Source organism: Argiope bruennichi, chromosome X1 (assembly GCF_947563725.1).
Source record: "Argiope bruennichi chromosome X1, qqArgBrue1.1, whole genome shotgun sequence".
NCBI classification, from domain to species: Eukaryota; Metazoa; Arthropoda; class Arachnida; order Araneae; family Araneidae; genus Argiope; species Argiope bruennichi.
In genome coordinates this window covers 80,358,989-80,381,353 of record NC_079162.1, presented here as the reverse complement: position 1 = coordinate 80,381,353, position 22,365 = coordinate 80,358,989, and the positions used below count along the sequence as shown (strand labels likewise).

Sequence of the window (22,365 nt, the reverse complement as noted above, 5' to 3'; positions counted from 1 at the left end):
ATATTGCCACAGTGACGATTCACAAAATATTTACTACATAAATAAGACAAAATTTAAACATATAAATAGAATTTATTTTTCTATGAATTCATTATTGCTTAAAATATCTTCTTTTTTATCTTCCTATACAGAACGTCAAAATTTACAAATATATCTCATTTCATTCAGCATTCACATAAATATAAAATATTCTTTGGAACAACAATCAGCAACAAAATTAAAATCTTATAAATATTGGTGTTACTTTAGTACACAAGACGGATACCAGTTTTATCCCAATATTCAGCTTGAATATCTCTCTGAGAACTCATAAAGCCTGGCTTGCAGAACTTTGACTGGTATAAATCACAGCTCCAACAAAATTTACACATCCTGCCAAAACAAAGACAGGAAACCATCGGCCATGTGACTGAGTGACTAATTCTGCTGTAACTGGACCACATAAGATACCTGGTATAGTTGCCTGGCACAAAGGAAAAGCAATAAAAATCTTAAGAATGATTTTTTCTTAAATACATTAAAAAATTTAATTCATTTTATCAATGATTTACTTACCAGGGTGTTGGAAATAGCAAATGTCACTCCAGCATGGTTAGGAGCCACATCTGCATGATTGCTTAAGTGTCCAGCCGAGTTGCAGGCACATAAACCCATGGAAATGGAAACGAACCTAAAATAAAGATTTAAAAAAAACTGTTTGACAGAATAAAAATATATTCTATTTAAAGATATCGTTTTTAACAATTCCTTGAAGATTTGAAGATACATTCCAAATGATGAAATTTCGTGTTCTGCATTTCATAATTAAACTAAAACAGAAGTTTAAAAGGTCGTCACACACACTGAAATAATTGCAATTTGATTATCTGCAATCTAAAAATTTTCTAGCAAATGACAACTTTAATATTTATTTTATAATAAGCGTATGAGTGAATTTAAATATTATCGGAAGATAAATAACCTTCCTTTGCATTTTACAAAAATAAAATAGTTGCGGTGAACCTTATAAGTCAGATAACAGCTACGAGACATGAGTATTCTTGTTACTCGGTCTGTTACTCGGCTGCGAACCACAAGGTCCCAGGTTCTATCCTCGCTCATAAGAATCCGCCACAGAGTTTTATAAAACAAGAGTTCAGCACCTTTTTCAAAAAGGAAATAGTTATAAATGGAAAAACCTTTTAACATTATTTCCCATTTCAAGATATCGACAGCTAAAATAATCAACGTGATTATTCTTCCTGCTAGTTCCTCTATCCATAGTAAAGAAGAGACTACTTGAAAAGAAGGACCCAGCGGTTTATTTGCAATATTTACTCAAAATAATTTCGAATTTGAAAATTTGTTTTCACTTTGAGAAAATTTAAATTGCCTAATTTAACAATATACAGAAAGAACAAAATATCAATTAAATATTTAGAATTAAATCTGCATATTATATTATATATATATATAGGGTGTGTAGTGAGAAATTGCAGAAAAAAATAAGTACTTTTAAGCACTTCAGTCCCAAAAATTAAGCACCTTTGTATAAGTATGCATAGGTAAACTGTGTATTTTATAAGCATAGTATTTTTTTTTCTTTTTATAATAATGCATAGTTTTTATAGAAAAAAAATCTTAAAACTTAATTTTAAATTCTTATTCTTTAAATCTCAATATTTATTTCTATATTTGTACAACCTCTTCTATAGTAAAATTATGGTTTTTTCGATTTGACAAAAACATAGAAATGATCATAAAAATCGAAAAAAAAAACTATCAATATAAAAAATATTAAGTCAACTTTTATAAAATTAACAATAAAGATCTATGAATTTTTTCAACATTTCTTCAAATTAAAAAGTTTCATTTAGACAGATGTAATTGTTGAGAGTTGTGTAGAACCTCAGCATGACCAATATTTTGTATTTGATTTTTATATAAGCAACAACAAATACTATTCAACATGACTAGGAAAGAGTAAATTTCTCCCTGCATTGATTCATTCTATGAAGCAATTTATCTGCAATCTTATAAAGTTAAGAACTAAAGCATTCCTATGGCTATCATCATAAGACTGGCAAAACTGCCATGATATTGATGATAGAATAATGCCATGTTCTAAATCAGTTTTTAAAATCACTTTTAATAGAAAATAATAGCAGCGTTCACAAATGATCAAACCAAAGAGAAATTGTTTTATCGCCTCTTATTTCTAAAGTGTAGTAAAGGCTTTTTTGAATATTTAACGTTCCTAAAATTTGATAAAAACCTGCTTTGTAGCCTATAAACAAAAATTCTTATTTTAAAAAAATTACAAAAAAAAAAAAAAACGTTATATATATATTTACGAAGGAATGAAAATGCTTTAACAAAGTTTTAACCTAGTTTTCATAAATAGCGGAAACAAATTCATGAAGTAAAAAAAAAAAAAAAAAACAGCTCTGTAACTAGAACCAAAACGAAAATAAGTCGGCGGGAGCATTTCGCCCAAAACTTTCTCGCATACTGCTAGAAAATGCCTAGCATGGCATTGGCTTACAATAAATACAAAATATTAACCTTAGAAGTGAATAGTGATCGTTGGCAAGTGTTTTGGGATTAATCTCTAGCATGCGGTTGAAAGTATCCGAAAAGCGAATTTGGGTTTTAGACGCATTCTTCCCAATTTATTAAAGCAAAAAATCTGACTCAAAACTACACTTATAATCACAAAATTACATACCAAATTTGATATATTTATGTCACTGCATTTTTGAGTTTACACTTACAGACTGGCATACGGTGACCCCCTTGTTGGATTTGGCGCAAAATTTAAGATGGTTTATACTATAGATATTAAATCTGTATACCAAATGTTACATATCTAGCTTTCTTCGTTTTGTAGTTATCATACTAACTTATATTCGAACAGTCGGATAGACAAACAGACTTCCTCTTAATGGATGTTGCTGAAAATTTGATCGAAATCTACAAATTTGGAGTGAAGACCGTATACCAAATTTCATCCGTCTACTTAAGAGTGTTTTTGTGTTATCTCTGTCACAGAACAGACATTTTCTGAAAATGTGTTTTTCGAATTCAAGGAGGTTTGAAACATGGAGATTCTTTAAAAGATCAAATTCGAATTTTTTTTTTTTTGACGATTGCAACATTTTCTTTAAATTTTGTATAGGAGAAAGTAAAAATCTAATTGAAGATTTTTTTTTAAAAAGTCCTTTCTGGCGCCAGCGCGAGACAACATATAGCATTGCTTCAAAATTTATCAAATAAAAAATTTTATTCAATGAACTGCTTAAAAATATTTTAATTTAAATAAAGCAAAGAAAGACCCCCCCCCCTTTACTAAATTTTAACAACTGCAAAATAATGTGATTCAACGATTCGAAGAAGCAATATTATTTTGAATTTCATTATAATAAAAATCATTGTTATAAGCTGTGTCCAAAACTAATTTCAAAAAAATTATTAAGACTAAAAGAAATAAATGCATTTAACTAAACAAAATTTTTATGACTGAAAAGCTATTTTTTAAAAAAGGCTAAAACGGTGTGAAAATAGTTTTCATGCGATAATATGCTTTGATGTTATGATGAAAACACGTTAAATTCTACTTTTTAATTAAATTTCGAATTAAAAGTTTGAGAAATCCGTTCTTAGTAGGCCTCTAATGCACAGAAAATAACTTTCCGAATTTAATGTTCCTAACTTCAATGGCTTTATGCTAGTCGTTGCTCAGGACGGTTTTTATGCGAAGAGAGATTTCATTGGGGAAAAATTTCTACAAGAGTTATAAAATGTTTAAGTACCAGTCCCAGCAGTTTCGTTTCTTAATCAAAACAAATTTGGCGAGATTAGTCCAACAAATAAAAAAAATGTTCAAATGGATGGGGATATTAAAAAAAAAAAATACCGCAAAAGATATCACAATCATTGAAAATTTAAGGCTTCAAGTAAAAATGTCCTTATGCTAGATTTTACGCGATTGACTAATGTAAGTACATAATGCAATTAATTACAATTCAATATAATGAATATCTGCAGGAGGTCAATCACGCGTTTGCTCCAAAACGACATATCAATGAGATTGATGTTACTGTTTTTAAAGTGCCCCCCCCCCCCGGTTCGATATATCGTTTTGGCGCATCAAATTCATTCTGGTGTTTTCTTATTTTTCGTTGATCGAACCATATCGCATATTCTTCTTCAACAACACATAAAAGTTTAAATATATACTTACCAGGCATAAATAAATTATTCAAAATTTACAACATAAAAATTGAAGTTCGAACGTTTTTTGATTCGCAATAAATATAGCAGAATACACATTTCGTACCGCCCCTTCCGGATAACTATTCCAGTATTTTAATAAATCACAATGCATACTGTTAAAAAAAAGACGGAAAGAAAGAAACGAAGGAAAGGTAAAAAAAGAAAAAAAGAATAATTAAGCGTTATCTTAATATGAGCTGGCATCTCTGGAATTTTTCTCAGTATTCTTCTTTTTTGATACATCCGGTAAAAAAGCTTTTACGACTATGATTTCGAATTATCATGTTTAACTTGTGGGGAAAGAAAACAAAACGAAAAGCTTTCTTTGTCTTCACGAGAAAATCAAGCACTTTTTAAGGATTCTTAAAATCAATCACTTTTAAGGTGCTTAAAAATGGTTGTCAAATTTAAGCACTTTTTAAGTACTTTTCACGACGCTACGCACCTTGAAATTATATATATATATATATATATACATATATACACTCAACTGGTCAAAAGTATTGCAAGTTTGAAAATTTTCACGTTTTTTCAAGATTAAGAACCCGAAAAATAAAATTTTTTTCATTTAAAGTGATATGTTTTATGTCAATATGTTAAATTAGTCTAAAGGCAAGATATAATTAAGTTATTGAACAAAAAAATTACTTAATTTGAAAAAGAATAAAATACAAACAAAATGTACAAATTATCGGTATTGGAATCCATTTTGGTTTCCCGGAATAAAATAAAGTTAAAAAAAAATTTCAAATTCCTTTGATCAGAAAAGATAATAAGCGTTCAGCCGCCTCTAGCTTCGATCACAGCAGCCACTCTCTTAGTCATGGAATCCACATGGTTTTGCAACACTTCTTTCTGTATTTCATGTTGCAAAACTTTAATTATTGTTTTCTGAAATTCTCCTTTGGTTCTTTGATGATTCTCAGTTAGTCAGTCTCTGTCAGACTCTTTCCCATTATACTCCATAAATTTTCAATGGGGCTTAATTCTGAAGAGTTTTCTGACCATGCAAGAACATTAATACCATGTTTTGCAACTGCAACCCTAACCTAAAATAACGAATGTTTCGATATAGAGGTCAGAACAGAACAGAACTGAAATTAAATTAAAATTGTAAAGTTTGTCTTATCTTTCTCGATATATAGCATGGTGATAGATCTTGCTGAAATATCCATTTCTGACTTGGGAACATGTCACGAGCACTGCGATGCAACTGATCCTTCAGCACACCAACATACTTGTCACCATTTACAATTCCCTGTACAAAATGAAGTCGTCCAGTTGACTGGTATGACATACATCCCCACACCATTACCCTTTCTGAGTGTTTTGATGTACGAACCAGGCATTATGGCATCATGCTCTCCTTTGTTTTGGCCAGGCTTGCCAGACATTAAAGAAAAGCGTCTTTTATCGCTGAATATGTGTCCATTCCAATATTCCAATTTTTGTGCACCTTAACCCACTCAAATCTTTTTTTTTTTCCCTACATTGCCTTCGTCAGTACTGGTTCCTTTTTTTTTTCTAGGTACTTTGCATGATTACCAATTTTACAGAGTCTCCTGCGAACAGATCTGGGACTGGCAATGACAGACGTGGATTCATTCCTTTGTCTTGCAAGTGTAGCAGAACTTGAAAATTTATTTTTACGGCATAATCGTGTCAGTGAAGCATCAACACTTTTAGAAGATAACCTCGAAAGACCACTCCTAGACTTTTTATCTACGGTTCCTTCGATTTTGCATCTGTTTATGAGGCGTGAAACAGTCGACTTACTGCAGTCGCACCGATGAGCAATCCTAACATTTGAAATGTTTTCTTGGTGCATTAAAATAACAGCCTGTCACTTCTCACGAGTTAATTCACATATTTTAAAAACAAATGAACAGTTTAAATTGAAAAGCAATGAACAACGAACGCACTTCGACAGCGCAACAAACAAAATGATATCCTTCGCAGTCAAAGCGATTTTATGATAAACTACCGAGATGGTGTTATCGTTTCAGACTATTGCTTCACAATGGATGACGCAATAGCTTGAAACTTCACCACATTTATACTAGAAAATATCACTTTAAAGGAAAAAATATTACTTTTGGGGGGCTTATTCTTGAACAAACATGAAGGTTTACAAACTTGCAATACTTTTGAATTTTTAAACTTCGCTTTTATTCCGTCCCGGGAGGCATAATTTATGCGCAAGTAGAAGCGATAAGGCACTCAACTAGAACGACACAAGAGCGAAAAGGGAAAAGAGCCACGAAATATTTATCCCCATGGTTTTATACTGTGAGATTTTGACAGGTATTTCTTTACACGTGTCGATTTCGGTAAGGGAATTATAGGCATCTTTTAAAAGAATGTGTTATATCGACAAATTTTTATCCCTTCTCTCGAAGTGTGAGAATTTGTCAATATTAGCAATTTTACAGAGCTTCTTTTGCATTAATTATATAAAAAAGGTGGAACTGGATCAGAAAACAAGAGAACATTTTAGAATAAATCTAATATGGGCTAAATTAAGATAAAAAAATTAGGAAATTAATTGGGATTTAATTTAGAATTAAGAGATATCATTACATATATACATATAACAATTCTATATAGTCTATTCTTAAAAGGTTATAAAGAATAATTATAGAAGATAAAATAAATATTGAATGAAATGAAGTAATGAATAAGTATGGATTTTTTATACCATTAAAATTAGTGTTAGCACTCTATATGAAGCACTTTTTAAAATGGATGTACCAATGTATCAATTTTTTCCTGATTAAAAACTTTAAAGAAATTAATTATTTTTGAAACTTTACATTAGTTTAGCATTTTATTCAATAAGAGTTATTTTCATATGTAAATTAATTAATGGGCTTTATATACTGCTTTTTGAATTGTTTATTATTAAGATAGAGAAAAGACTCATAAATGTGTATTGTTATTCATGTATGAAAAACCCATAACTGGATAATGAAACAGAAAAGTGGAACAGCTGCCTTAATTTAATTGTAAACAATAAATTTTAAAAAGTTATGAAGATTTAAAAAGAAGAAAGAAAGCTCCACTTGGTAATATACACTTTTGATAGCTTCTTTTAGTTTCTTCACAGTAAACAATACTACAAGACACGTTTTTCATCGAAGTCCAAATCGGAAATTACTCGGACCAACTAATAGTTTCTAATTAGACTATTAAACTAATATTTTATTCAGTAAAGAGATGAAATTAAAATTCCTTTTCAATGCACTTAAATTGAAAAAGTTTATTGTAAAATATGTTCTAAATTACAAAGATCTGAAAATAAAAAATGAAAAGTGCTCCATAAATATATAAGTATTTTTAAATGATGCTGTCAGGTGATAAAAAATTAGAACTTAATGATTTTAAAAAGATTTAATGTTATTATTTCGAAAGTTTACATCCAATGTATTTGTTCCAAGTAAACATGTATTTCTCTTTGGAAATATGTGCAAATGCATTAGAGTTTTGCTTTATTTATTTTTTTCATTATCAAGACCTGTAAAAAGGTTTGGATAATCATATTTAAGTATTTAAATATAAATGCTACAATTTTTGATCAAAATAATTATCCTAAAGATTAGAATGAATATCAAATGCTGAATTATTCTATATGATAATACAAATAATTAAAAGAATTCATTAATTTTAAGCTTCTACCATGTTTTGTGAAAAATTCAAATATATGACGGCTCCCATTGCATTTAAACAATTGGCATTTCACCTCAAAAATCTATGTCTAGTTGCATTTTCATGATCTTTCAAGTAATATGTATCTGGAATATAATGGTTTTTTTTTAATTCTAAATTTCAATTTTAATTAAAAAGGGTCTCATTTAAAAGAAAATACAAAATTGTCCTTTAAATGATTTTCATTTTAGAAACAAATTGATTCCAGTAAAATCTTTCGAATTTTATTTAATATATTCAATAGCAATGAAATAGTGTCCTCAAGAAAGTCTGTGTAAGTGGAGAAAGATACAATTTCTTCATAAAATTAATTAAAATTCAGCGATATAAAATATTAATAAGAAACAGCAATTCATCTAATTTTGTATTCTTTTCCAATCTAGTACTAATTAAATTGCTGTTCTCAAAAGCAATTTTACCCAATACCACAAGATATATATAATATGCAACTACATAAGGTTAATAGTATCTTCATTAGTCAAGCAGTACCCAGAAAAAAAAATCAAAATTCTATTTCAAACTGAAAAAACATGCTCAATAAAAAATATCAGATACAAAACTTGTCTAAATCATGGTTGAGTATGCAAACATTTTAATTTTTTTCATGAGCAATTGTTCGAATTTTTATGTTATTTATAATAAATTTTGACTTTCATATAAATTACATTCCGATAAAACCCAATTTACAATAAATTTATCATGTATCTATAAATTAGCAGCAAATCAAGAAAAATAAAATTATATACTTACAAAACAGCAGCTAGCAAATTATTAACAGCACTAAAGCATAATAGAAATATACCAGGACCCATGAGTCCAATGCAAGTCATAAGTCGCCGTACCGATAAAACTGTCCATTTTCTGGATATCAATGAATCAGCAAAATGACCAGACACTGAAAAAGAAATAAAGAGAATTTCAAATACATGTAAATATCTAGACAGAAAAGGGAATGCTGACAGAAAAATTTCAATATATAATATTTTGAATAAATATAATATTCAAAAAGTATACTATCATCCTAATAACTAACATCATAATCACAAATCTTGGCATTTGTGTTAAAAAAAATAATAAGATATAATAAAATACTGAGTAGTTTTTTAATATCGATATAAATTTATTACTTTTTAATTTGAAATAAAATTTACACAGTTTACATAAAATCTATATATCTACAAAATAGATGTTCTTCGTTTGAAAGCAACTAGATAAAATAGCAAAATATCAGCTTTATTTTTGTTAAAACAGATTTTTAGTTTGAATTCAGAGTTCAGCAAGATACATAAAATCATAAATAGCTATTTAAGAAGAATGAAGGATTCATTAACTGTACAAAACTGCAACTTCTCACATCAATCATATGTGGCAATAAGAATGAATTCTATCATTAGATCGATATACTAAGTCTAATGACTTATTAAATGAAAACACATTATGTAATAGATCATTGTTACTTAAATATTTAATGAAAGGGCATAACATAATAGAACATTATTGTTTAAATATTTACTGGCATTTAATTGTTTTAACTATAGATACATTTATTTTAATTGTCATTTTTTTAATGAATAGCTACTTAACTTCTTCAACAAATTACTTACCAATTCCACAAAGAGAATTTATTAAGTAAGGCATTGCAGTAAAGCTGACATCTTTTTGGTCAGCTCCAAGATTTCTAGATAAATAGGTTGGTAACCACTGCATTATAATATAATTAGTCCAATTCATAGCAAAATGAGCTATATATATAGCCCATAAAGACCAATGACTAATAAACTCGATCCATCTGACATTTATATTTGTTACCTAAAAAAACAAACAAAAGAATTTCAGTTCATGAAATAATATACAAATGAGTTATAACCAAAAACATTCACAACTCTTGAGTAAATGATATTCACCAATAAACAAAAAAGTCGCAGATATTGCAAGGAAGGCAAGAGAAATTTCTTACAGCGAAAATTGAGGGAAAATCTATATATTTATGTTGAATGAAATAAAATGCTGTATAACATTTACCAAAAAAAAAAAAAAAATGCTTCAAAACCTATTTTAATTTTAACAATTCTTTCTCAATTTTAATTTAACTATTTATCAAAAAGGAATACTTTTTTTAATAGATGCTTGGTTATACATTTTTGTAATTAACTGCTTAAAATCAAAAATACTATACTAAAGAAGATATTTGAATCAAATTAATATATTTTAGGATATGGGAAATATTTATAGATTCATACATGAGTTTACACAAACTAGGATATTTACTAAGCATTATGAAGGCTCATAATAAGAAAATCTCAGTAGTGGACAGAGAGGAGTACAATTCTGAGTTTTAAATTTAGTCACTTTTGTTAGAAAACATTTAGCAATTTGAATTACAGCCCAACTTGTCAGCTGCAATTAATTTTGTATCAAATATATCAACTACAGATTTAATGGTTAAAAAATAGGAAATTAAATATACCTTAATGGCTCCAAAGATAATCATACTTATCTTGGCACTCAATTACAGTAAAAATTAATAAAATGATAAAACTGAAGATCAAAGGACATAACAATAGTAAAAATATCAAATACCTCACTCCTATATTTTCTAAAAGTCTGGAACAAAATAGCCTGCCATGTTAACAATTAAAAGATATGCTTATATAGTAGAAATATTGATATTTTGAGTGAAACCTTATAATAATTTATACATTCATTACAAAATTAAGCATAACAAGAACTGGAATTTTACCTTGGGAAATACTAATGGAAGTTCTTCAACTCCAGCATTTGGAGTATCTATATAAAAAACCAACCAAAGCAAAACCCAAAACATTCCAAGGCTTCCAAATGTATAAAACATCCATGGCCATGGCAAATGGGGACATACCTAAATAAAATTAAAAAGAAATTTATTGCATTAACAGAAAAAATTCACAGAAGTCCATTTTTGACAGACTATGCTAAAACATATTTAGAGTTTGGTTGCACAAAGATTGATAATACACTTTTATTTAGAATAAATTCATATTCAAAATATGATATGAAATTTTATATACAAATGCTTCAAACTATGAGACTTCATACTTAATGGTGAACAGTATTTACCTGTTGAGTTCAAAATGATTGATTTATCGGTGTGCAAATAAACCTAAGCATAAAAAAAATCGCAAATTTTATTATTTGACTGATTCATGAGATTCTCCCTTTATGGATCAAATTGAATGCTATGGCTAGTATATATATATATATATATATATATATATATATATATATATATATTTCAATTTTGTATTTGGCATAGTATTTTTTTTTTCTGTCAGTGGATCACTATTTGTTTCAATTCAATTTTAGTGATTACTTTTGAGCATCTGTGCCACATCTATCACATTGCTTTTATATTGCACAGTTGACCTTCAACTAAATGCGACTGCGAACCAAAACTTGATGCTAAAAATTGCATTCTTCTAAACGTATGGATTCTCACACTGGAGATATCTGGGATGGGTTGATACTCATTCTGAAACATCTCAAATGCATTCTTCAGTATTTAAGCCTGACAATTTCACTATCCGAACAAATGCTTTTGTAACAAACACTCTCAAGAAATGGAATTCTGAATAGTTTCCTTTTATCTTCCATGACAGCTTTCCGAAAAAGTGTCACATAAAATCCAAAGATTTTTTCATAAAATTACTGGATGTTAATAATGTTCCCATTGAGTATGTTGTGTACAACCGTCAAAATAATGCATCACTATATAATGATTTCATTTCCATTAAAAAGACAAAGGCTGGTCACCATCACGGGAAATAAGATTATTTAATTTGAAAATGACCTATATTTCAGTGTCTTCTTACAAAACATCATATACAGTATTTTGAGAAAAATATCGCTGAATTCAAAAATCTTAAATTTCTTACTTCAAATAAATTCAAAAACTTCAATACAAATATTTTATCCTTCCTTCAATAATTTATATTGTTAAATTTCACAAGAAATAAAATTTAATTCACACCAAATTTAAAGCAACATATGTAAATGACTGATAACATTTTATATTAATTTATTCGTATTAGTTAAATTTATATGCATATTTCTTCAGAAAAAAGAAATATAAATAAACTAAATTCTCCCAACCACATTTGAAATGCGGCATGTAAAAGGCTGGATAATATTAATCACGAGATCAAATCCATTTAACAGAAAAATTAACACTCATTTACAAAGCGATTTAATAAAAGCTGAAGTGTACTACTAAATGAAAAGCACCAATTTACGCAGAAAGTACATTAAAATGTAAAATAACATTCCATTTGAAAATTATAGACTTACAAGAGCAGCAACAGTTTGCCCAGCTGTACCACTTGCAACCAAATAACCAAATGCTCGAGATCTTTCTTCAACAGGAACAGCATGAGCAAATATATTAAATACAGTAGGAAGGCCTGGAAAAGAAATACTGCATTCAGTCATTGGTATAATTTAGAATAAAATTTGAATTATCTTATCAGCAGAACTTATTATTAACCGCTTAAGCATCGAATTATCTTTTACTATAGGTATGCATACAAATGTAGAACAAATTAACTTGGGTTATGTCCTTAAGCAGATAATAAGGAACAAGATTAATTTCGTCTAGGATTGTAAAATGCATGTATATCATCACAAATTTATCACCATCATAAAAATAGACATATAACAAGATTTTTTTTAATTGCATTATAAGTCTTGAATTTAAAAATTTACATAATTATAATCTTAACTGGATTAATAATGAATTTAGAAAATTATGATTTAATGGACAAATATAAACAAGAGATACCTATGCCTTCTCCAAGACCAAGAAGTATCCTACAGAAAATGAGCAAAGATAATGATGAGGCAATGTAAGGGGTAATAACAGTTGAAAGAGACCAGAGGAACACAGCAAATGTCATGACTGTTTTACCTCCAAATTTTGATGCAGCACAGGCACCTATTATCTGCAAATTTAATAACAAAAAGTTTAATATAATTATTGAAGAATAAAATACAAGGATTTAAAATTTCTACAAAACATAGAGTGAAAATACCTAACAGAAAAGAAATTTATCAGATAATCAATAAAAAAAGTACCACAAACAAAAACTACAATAGAAAAGTTATTTTCGTTATTCACTAGCAAGTAAATTTAGGACAAAATTACAATCATATGATTCAGAACCATCTTTCTGGATATAATTTCTTAGCAATAAAATACATCTGAAAGTTTTAACCCATTAAATGGTCAAGCTGCCTTTTTCTGTTTTCCATGTTTAATTCAAAAGCAAATATCTTTATTCATTCGATCTCTTTAAATTTTGACGCACAAAACATTTTAAAGATCTCAAAACTTTGGTTATAATTAAAAAAAATATTATTTTGTTGGTTTTAAAAAGTTTATTTTTTAGATCATATAGTTTTGGATTCAAAATAACTGAGTACTTAGACGGTTCGGTTTAGCCTAAGATTTTAGTTCATTGTTTCTGATAACATATCACGCATCTATTTTACTGGCATAATTAAAACTGTCAGAAAGTCAATGTATCTGTTTATTCTGACTTTATAGCAAATCCAAAAATCAGACGAAAAAAAAAATTATAGCCCTATTTAGCACATGACATGTATTCTATCTTATCATGCCAGCAGTATTTCACAAATACTACTGGCATGATAAATATTCTACAAATAAAACATTCTATCCTCATTAAACTATTACTTCATTCAAAGTACACCAGTTTATAAGGAATAAACTTTTTCAAATTAAATACTATTTCGAAATCCCCTCCTCTTTCCCTCCGGATCAATTTACCGTGATGAAATTAACTTTCCACTGAAATTTATGGAATTCTAATAGTAATTTCGAGAATTAAAGGGTTTTGAAAAAATGACGCTTCTGGGTATTTATTAAATCTTTGGCTACACTTTTATTTGAAACGACTTTTGTATTTGAAGCGCATTTAATTTTTTGAATATGTGAAGGCAGTAGCTTTTACGTAAGGATTAATTTATTTCTTATTATTCAGAATATATACTGCTACATGATATTGAGATGACTTTAACTCATTAGAATTACAAAAAATTCAAACAAATGCGTAACATTCTGATACGTCAAATGTACCCAAATAGTTAAATGAGTCTCATGAGCTTTCGATGATATTTCGGAAACTATTTTATATTTCTCAAAAAATATATATATATCATTCAGTAAAAGAGAATTATCTTATTTCATAAAATCACGAAATAAATGTATAAATAGTCCAAATCTAATATTTCTTTATGATTATATAATTATTAAAACAAATGTAATATTTCTAAATATAAATGTGAGTGGGGGAAAGTGAACACAGAAAATTTTTGCATGAGAGCAAAGCTGAATTGATTAAATGTTGGAATAAAAAAAAAATATGCATATTCGAAATAGTTTTCAAAATATTCATAAAAATCATAAAACCTCCACGGTTGATTTGCTATGCCCACTTTTTGAGGGATGTACATTATATTTATTTATATTTATAGATCCAATATTCATGAAACACAAACTTTAAAAGCCATCAGAATATAGCAACTGGCAAAATATAAAATTCATTTTGAGATCAGACAATTTTATAGATAAACTTTGCTTTCTTAAAAAAAAAAAAAAAAAAAAAAAAAAATTCACTCAAAACGATATAAAATTTCACTTCTAGACAAACTGATTGTAGGAATGTTTTCTCAGTTTTTAAACATTATCAGTAACTATCGTTTGCAAGTAAATGAAACAGAAATCAAAGGAAATCAGCATCATTTCTTACCATTCAATAAGTTAAATTACCGCTAAAATGAGGATTATTAAGATATTCAATGGCCTAACGATTAACATTCATTCATAAATTTCTTTGATTAGGTGAAAGGTATTTTTAGAATATCTTTAAAATGATTCCCTCGGAGTTGTGAAGTATTCTGCTCTTTGCAATTGTATTTCTGTAAAAATAGAAATTCAAACCTCTACTTAAAAATAAAACAAACGCAATGTGATTATGTGCTAGGCTTGATTCGTTGGTATTAGTTCATCTTGACTGAATCAGTCATTACATAGCAGAAAAAATATCCATCCCTCTGTTGTCCTTATAGCAACTCTTCATAGTACTAATTTTTTCTTCTTTCTTTTGTTTAAGTGAGTCGTTTTTACACGCCTCATCACGCAGTTTATGGACAGTATGCCAGCTTACAAATATTAATATGTTTACAAAAAAAAAAGTATTATGTAGTTCATTAAGAACTTTTATCCAACAAACGATACTAAACATCACACTTTTTCTGTATGCAACCAACATATGTTTCAGTTAAACATCATCGTTTAAAGAAGACAATTCAATATAGCTTTTAAATCTCATCTCTTTGATTGATCGAATCTACGGTTAGATAAAATAAATAAACAGTTCAGGTGTCAAAAACTACAACGCGAATTTCACGTTTCTAACATATTGCGTTGATGAATAATCGCATTTCAATATCTAGGAATAGACAGATTGAAAGGCACTATCTTCAAATAAATCTGGAATTTCAAAATTTGATACAGATAGACAAGTCTGATGATTGAGTCTATATAAAATTTCATCCATCCAAGCCATTTTTTATGCATTATGTTCGCATGAATTTAGGTAGATAGACGAATTTTTTTTAGAAGGATTTGGTCCAAAATTTGGTTCAAATTATGATTTCAGTGCAAAGATCACATAACAAATTTCACTCTTTCAACTCTCCATTTTTGAGTTAGACGAGACAAACGAGTGCAATTACAAATATGCTCTTTTTCGGATTCAGAGTGGTCTGAAGTGAAGATTTGTTGAAATCTAGTGGTAAATTTATTTAAATACGGTTCTTTGCCCTGCATAATTCGTATGCGGAATAATAAAAGATTTTTTTATTCAAAATAATTTTTCATCACACCATAAATATTACCTTCACGCAACTCTTTAAGAATACGTTGAATTTCTGCCTATTAATTAACCTTTATTTCAGAAATATTTCCGTAATATAAAATCTTATTATTATAGCCTTATTATAAAACTCTTTTAAATATTTAATATTTATTTATAATATTAAAATAATTAAGATATTATCGAACTCTATGAAAAAATCCAATGTATATCTTTATTATAACAAAAAACCTTATTACCCGTAATAAATTTCCTATCCGAAAAACAGTCGGTTCAGCCTGAACATGAAATTCCCTCTTTTTAATAAACACCGATAAGTGCATAAGGTTCAAGTATCTTTCCGTTATTCGTACCTCATCCTTCAGCAATTAAAAACGGGAATGAGGAGGGGTAAACAACGTATTTCATTTGCCGCAAAAATTGACAGCTGTTAACTTCTTAGGCAGGATCAATTAAAGAGACCGAATGATTAATTGATTTGAAAGGTAAAGGAAATACCTTAATATTTAAATAAAAACAAAATTATTATAATTTGAAAAACCATGCTTATATTAAAACTAAATCTAAATAGCGTTTGATTATTCTTCCTAAATTTCAGTAAATAAAAACGATTTATTTAATTAATTTTTTTATTTTTACCGTTAACAACCTGAAATTTATTTAATATATGGTCTCCAATACATCAGCTCGTTTGGAGTGGAATTTCAGAAAAAAATAAGTATATTTCCAGAACTAATGCGAAGTCCATAAAGAAAGTTGATAAAAAAAAAATGGAAGGCCCGCTGAATCGAATTTTAGAAAAATCTCGGTTTCCTTCACGGAAAAATTATGAGACGGTAATTAAATCGGTTAATTAGTTTGTCGATGGGAACAAACTTGTCCCATCCATTTATATCCATCAACATCCATTTCCTGAAAATGCGTTGATAAATAACAAAGTTGCAAAGTTTTTTTTTGTTACTGTAAATAATAAAAAGACAGGGGTGGGGGCATGCTCCTGAGAAAATGTATTCCTTTCTTCTATGATCTTTTCATATGGTCAGAGAAAACCAGCTGGAAACGCACAAGTAGCACATCTGAAGCTTTTTTAGTATACACTCCCCCCCCCCCTTCCCTTTCCACAAAATCATCTTTTTAACCATACATTTCACTCCCTAAAACAGAAGGCGTTCTGGAAAGGACTAGAATATGGGTTTTATTTTTCACTCCTTCAAAATAACATTTTTATTAAATTTATCAAATTAGCATTCAATACATAATTAATTAGCATTAAATTTTTCATGTTCTATCAATAAAATACTGTTGTAATTATAAAAGTTAGGAATAAAGCTGTAAATTTTTACAATTATTTTTTTTATAATTCAACCACAAAAAGTTACTAATATTTGCACAGAATTACATAAAAGAAAATCATTAAAACACTTTTGAGCATTTTGAAAAAGGTTTTTTAAAAAATCTTAAGAACAGACCATAATTTTTAATGAGAAAAATACTTATTCAGGAAATCTACTAGAATGAAAGGTGGGAAAACTAAACCTCAAAAAAATTGTGTTTAAATTTTTCAATTACTTGCTTCAAAGCTAATTAATATCAAAATTGTTTAAAAACATTTAATTGTTACTTAACTAAAATCATATTGAAAACATTTAAAATTATTTAAATTTATAAGAATATTGAGAACAAAATATTCACCAAAGAATCTAATTATGCAATAACTACAAGAAAAGATCAGCCTAAACAAAAGAGGAAGCCAGATGCTAAGTCCAATTGCAGGGACCATGAAATAAGCTCATTTGTGGGAGTCTTGGGGGTTTCAACAAAATAATAACTTATTGCATTTCATTGTTTATTATACTGCAAAAATTGATATGATAAGAACTAAAGGAATATAATACTTAAAAAGGATGAACAATTATTTTTATACTATTAGAATCACAAAAATAACCATAAATCTAAAAATAAAAATGATTCATTCAGAAAATTATAAAATACAACTTGATAAGTGAATAACAAGAATAAAAAAAAAATTGCTTCATTTCCTTACATGTTTTAACAGTAAATATGTTAATAATAATCATAACTTAATTTTTTTTTTCTTTACTTATTTGAATCTAACAGCTAAAATGTTTAAAGAGGTAAATTGTTCTCAACTAAAGCTGGATTACAAGTAATTTTAAGAAATGTTATCAAAATCAAGTAATCTTAAGAAAATACAATCTTAAAAAAAATATTTTGGCAGATGTAATAGTAACTATTATGTTCAATATAATTTTCAGAACAATAATAAATTTAGATACTTGACACATTACTAAGACAAGTTACCTTAAACTTTGTACTAATGTGATCTTGAAAAGCAAAACTCGACAACTATATTTGATTTCATCAAACAAATTGATGCAATTAATAATGTCTCAGAAAATTCCAATAAGTCTTTGCAACATTTGAAAAGATTGTTGTAGTCAATTTTTGAACATCATCCATGTTATACTGAAGGGGAAAAATATACTATCTAGTGTTTTCAATAAATTTTGTATACTTTTTAAAAAGAAATAACATTTTTGATCATGACTAATGTAGTTAGTGCTAGTTATCAAGAACCTAACAAGATTCAAAACACTCAACCTTGCCAAAATTGGTGGATACAAAATTTCTAAAAATTAATATGATCATATTCAAATTTAATTGTATTTGAATTAAAACAAAATAAGAAATGAAGTTATCTTCCTTCCGCAAAAACCATTAGTGCTGCAGAGCACTCAGAAATGAAAGACCTCATCTGCTCACAACAACTTTAGGCCATTCCTGTTTCAAGTTGTTTGCCAATAAAAGCATAATTTTTTGTACAGATTTTAAAACATGCAATACTCATATACTTCTGAATACTGCATTTACAAATATGTCACATTTAAAATGTAACAATCTTTATGCATGACTATAGCTTATAATAAACTTTTCTACTGTTAACATTTTTTAATGAAACAACATGCATTTATAAGCAGGATTAAACTTTTTAACAATCGACTTTAATCACCAAACAGCTGCTAAAATCTATTTTAAATATCTTGGTGATGAATAAGAAATCATGTTGACTATGAAGCTAATCAAATCAGGATTGGAAATTTTATCACTGAATGCTTTAAATAATATACATACTAAAAGTTAGAAAATAAACACCAAAAATATTGTATCTCCTTGAAATAGTAAAAATATTGCTATCAATAAATTTTATAATTTCAGGCACAAAAAGAAATTAATTCTTTAGAAAGTAAGAAAGTAGCTAAGAAAAAGATTGCAGAAATATAGATTTTGTCAGTGCTTGAGATAAATTTATTATCAGTGAGTATTATACCTACAAATAATACTTAAATCATTAAGTACAATAGTTGTAAATAATTTTCTAAAAATCAATCCTTTTTTTTATTTATTCGTTTTTCTTTTACATTTCATTTTTGAATTGCAAAATGGAAACACATATGGAAGATGGCAGTGTTTTTTCCTTTCCTAAACTGCTCTACAGAACACATTTATTAATCTAATCCCAATGTCACTATATTTTAAATTCCAAGTCTATACACCAATACTTTTAAATTTCAATATACTATACACCGATTCCAATGTAAATATATTTTAAATTCCAAGTCTATACACCAATACTTTTAAATTTCAATATACTATACACCGATTCCAATGTAAATATATTTTAAATTCCAAGCAAGTCTATTGTAATACTTTTGAACATCTTATTTAAACCCCTACATGGAAATTAGAAGATAGAATCCAGAATCTAAAAATTTGAGGCACATGCCATTCACGAAAAATAAATATATATATTTTTTAAGAATTGGCTATATGTAACAGCTTATAACACATATATACATCAGCAATTGCAAACAGTTTATAAATTTAAGTAGATACATTTACTTTGAATCCCCATATGTTAACAATAATGCAGCAACAGCATCACTTACAAATAAAATATGTGCATAAATCAAATAGCTAATATTCCATATCACAAATATGAATGAGAAACAAAAAGGGTAACTTGGCAAGGAAGAAAATGAAGAATCAATCGATGAAATTTGTGATATGTTTTCTTATTTAATGAAATACGAACAAAAATCACCTTTCTTTTTCCCCAAAATCTTCTTCTGAGCATATCCCAATATTTTAATTTATTATTAATGATTATTTTTTTAAATTCTACTCCCTCCTTTTTGTTATTCACTGCTAATAATAATGCAGATAAGCTCGTATTATGTTAAAAATTTATTATGTAACTGCTATAAAGAAACTTGTTTATTCAATAACACATCAATAAAGAAAAATTAGGAAAATCACTTTAATGCATAATTTAAAATAATAAGAAAAAAAAATCGAGAAGAAACAAGCAATTTATTTAAAATCTCTAAAAAGCAGTACGTAAAAGTCTAGCATGAAAAATTGATATAATTTGTCCACTTGATAACATTAAGCAAAAAATAAGATTATATTAAATTTTCAAAATGCAGCATATGTTGTACTAATAATCTATCTTAATGAAACTGCCAAAAAGGACGTCTTTTTATAATCGGGTCAATCCATATTCATATGATCTCCATTAAATAAATAACAGCAATTAAATTTTAGCATCCTTGGTACATCTAGTAAGAAAAAAATAAAAAAAATAAATAAATAAAAGACATGATATCATAGAATAGCAGTCTACAAAGTACAACTATGTCAGTCAAGCAAATGTGATACTGCAAAAATTTGCTCATAAAAATTTGACAAATGTAATTATTACAATGAAATTTAACATATTTAAATGAATTTTTGAACATGAATATCTTGAAACTTTTCTGATGAATGCACATATTTAAAACAAGGACAAAAAATTCACAACTATAAAATTCAGTTTCTCATTAAAACTTAATAAAAATTTGTGCAAGTTTCACATAAAATTTCAAAATGAATATCAAATCATTACATAAATGAACAATGCTTCAAAAGCAAACCATATGCTGAATAACATACTGTAACTTAATACCATTCAGATCAGAGCTTAAAATAACAATATATAATATAAAAGGTACTAACTTGACTAGTTATGTAGCCAAATGCAAATGCACTTAGAATCCATCCTTGCCAATATAAATTCCATTTATAATAATCTGTCATAGGAATTATGGCGATTGGCATAACAATTCTATCCGCAGCATTGATAAAATTTGCTAAAGAGCACAAAGCTATGGTCTTCGATGTTTTAGGAAGCATGCTGGTCATTTACACACAGCATGATGTGATTCACCTTTATGAGAAATCCATTATTCGTGTTTTTAAATGCAGAATATTAGTTCATCAGGCACTGCAGGAAAAATGCACAATTTAAAACATTTCACTTGGGCTGTCAAATATCATTTTCAGAAATAAATATTAGTGAAAAAAAGATTAATTTAGCAATATATCATTACGTGATGAACATAATTCATTATTTAAAATCAATATTATTAAAAAGTTTTAGTATCACAAGACACGTATGATAAATTAACCCGCTAGCTATGCCGTGCACTGTCATTTCTTCAATTTTTGAAGATTTGCATTTCGTGTACAGAGTTGCTAAACATAACATCTGCGTTCATCAACACAATTCAGTTCATACTCCGTAAGACTACGCAATTTAGTTTATATTTGCACATACAAAGCAAAAGCAAACATTACACGTAAAAAAGAAAGTGATATTTTCTTTTGCTCTGTTTTGATAATCGAAGCTGAGTGAAATGAAATCATATAGTTTTACATTTTACTATCTGTATAGCTAAAATGTTCAATTATTATCCGGGGAATTTCTATAATTTTTAAGCAAACTGACATTCGAAAGCTCCAAACATTCAACTATAGCAAAATGGATTGAAAATACAAATACTTAACGTCTTTCAAAAGAAAAATCTCTATTTAAATCTCGAAAACTGATGATTATCGCAGTGTTTAGTGCAGAATCTTGAAATTGATAATGATTATTCTTCACAGTGGTCAGCTGCTAATTCTAGTTTAATATTAGTTCAAACAAAATAGAACATTCAGCTATTATTTTTATTTTAATTCTATTTAGATGTTTTAACGAATATGAGACAATCACCAAAGACTGGATGAATCAACGAAGTGTCCTGGCTGTGTTTGTAGAATTTCAGTCTCGGAATCAGAAGGCCAAATTCATGTAATGATATATTACGCGGGAACAAATTCCAACCACGATCTATTGAGAATGTGTGCCTAGTGGGTGAAAAGTTAGTCGCAGCCTAAGCTTTCTTTCCTCACATTGATTTGATTTGAATTTTAAACAGAAGATCACCGATGCAAGCATTATACTTATCATAAGAACCCACTTTCGGACCGAGGTTACCTAGAGATCTTAGCATCGTGGCCGGAAGATCTCAGTGACGAAAACCGATTCCACTGTGATTCGGCGTATATGAAATGAAACCATTTTCTGACATCG

General features: G+C 28.1%; 1 protein-coding gene across 1 annotated transcript; it reads right to left on the bottom strand.

Annotated features, from left to right (window-relative positions):
* Window positions 1–87: 87 nt before the first annotated feature.
* Window positions 88–21,515, bottom strand: LOC129959429 (uncharacterized). Its single transcript, XM_056072254.1, has 8 exons — window positions 20,967–21,515; window positions 12,773–12,932; window positions 12,283–12,395; window positions 10,700–10,837; window positions 9,564–9,768; window positions 8,710–8,854; window positions 556–670; window positions 88–463 (listed from the first exon to the last, which is right to left on the bottom strand). Exons 1-8 carry the CDS (start codon window positions 21,150–21,152, stop codon window positions 308–310), a joined length of 1,218 nt encoding a protein of 405 aa, XP_055928229.1. The 5' UTR covers window positions 21,153–21,515; the 3' UTR covers window positions 88–307.
* Window positions 21,516–22,365: the final 850 nt, after the last annotated feature.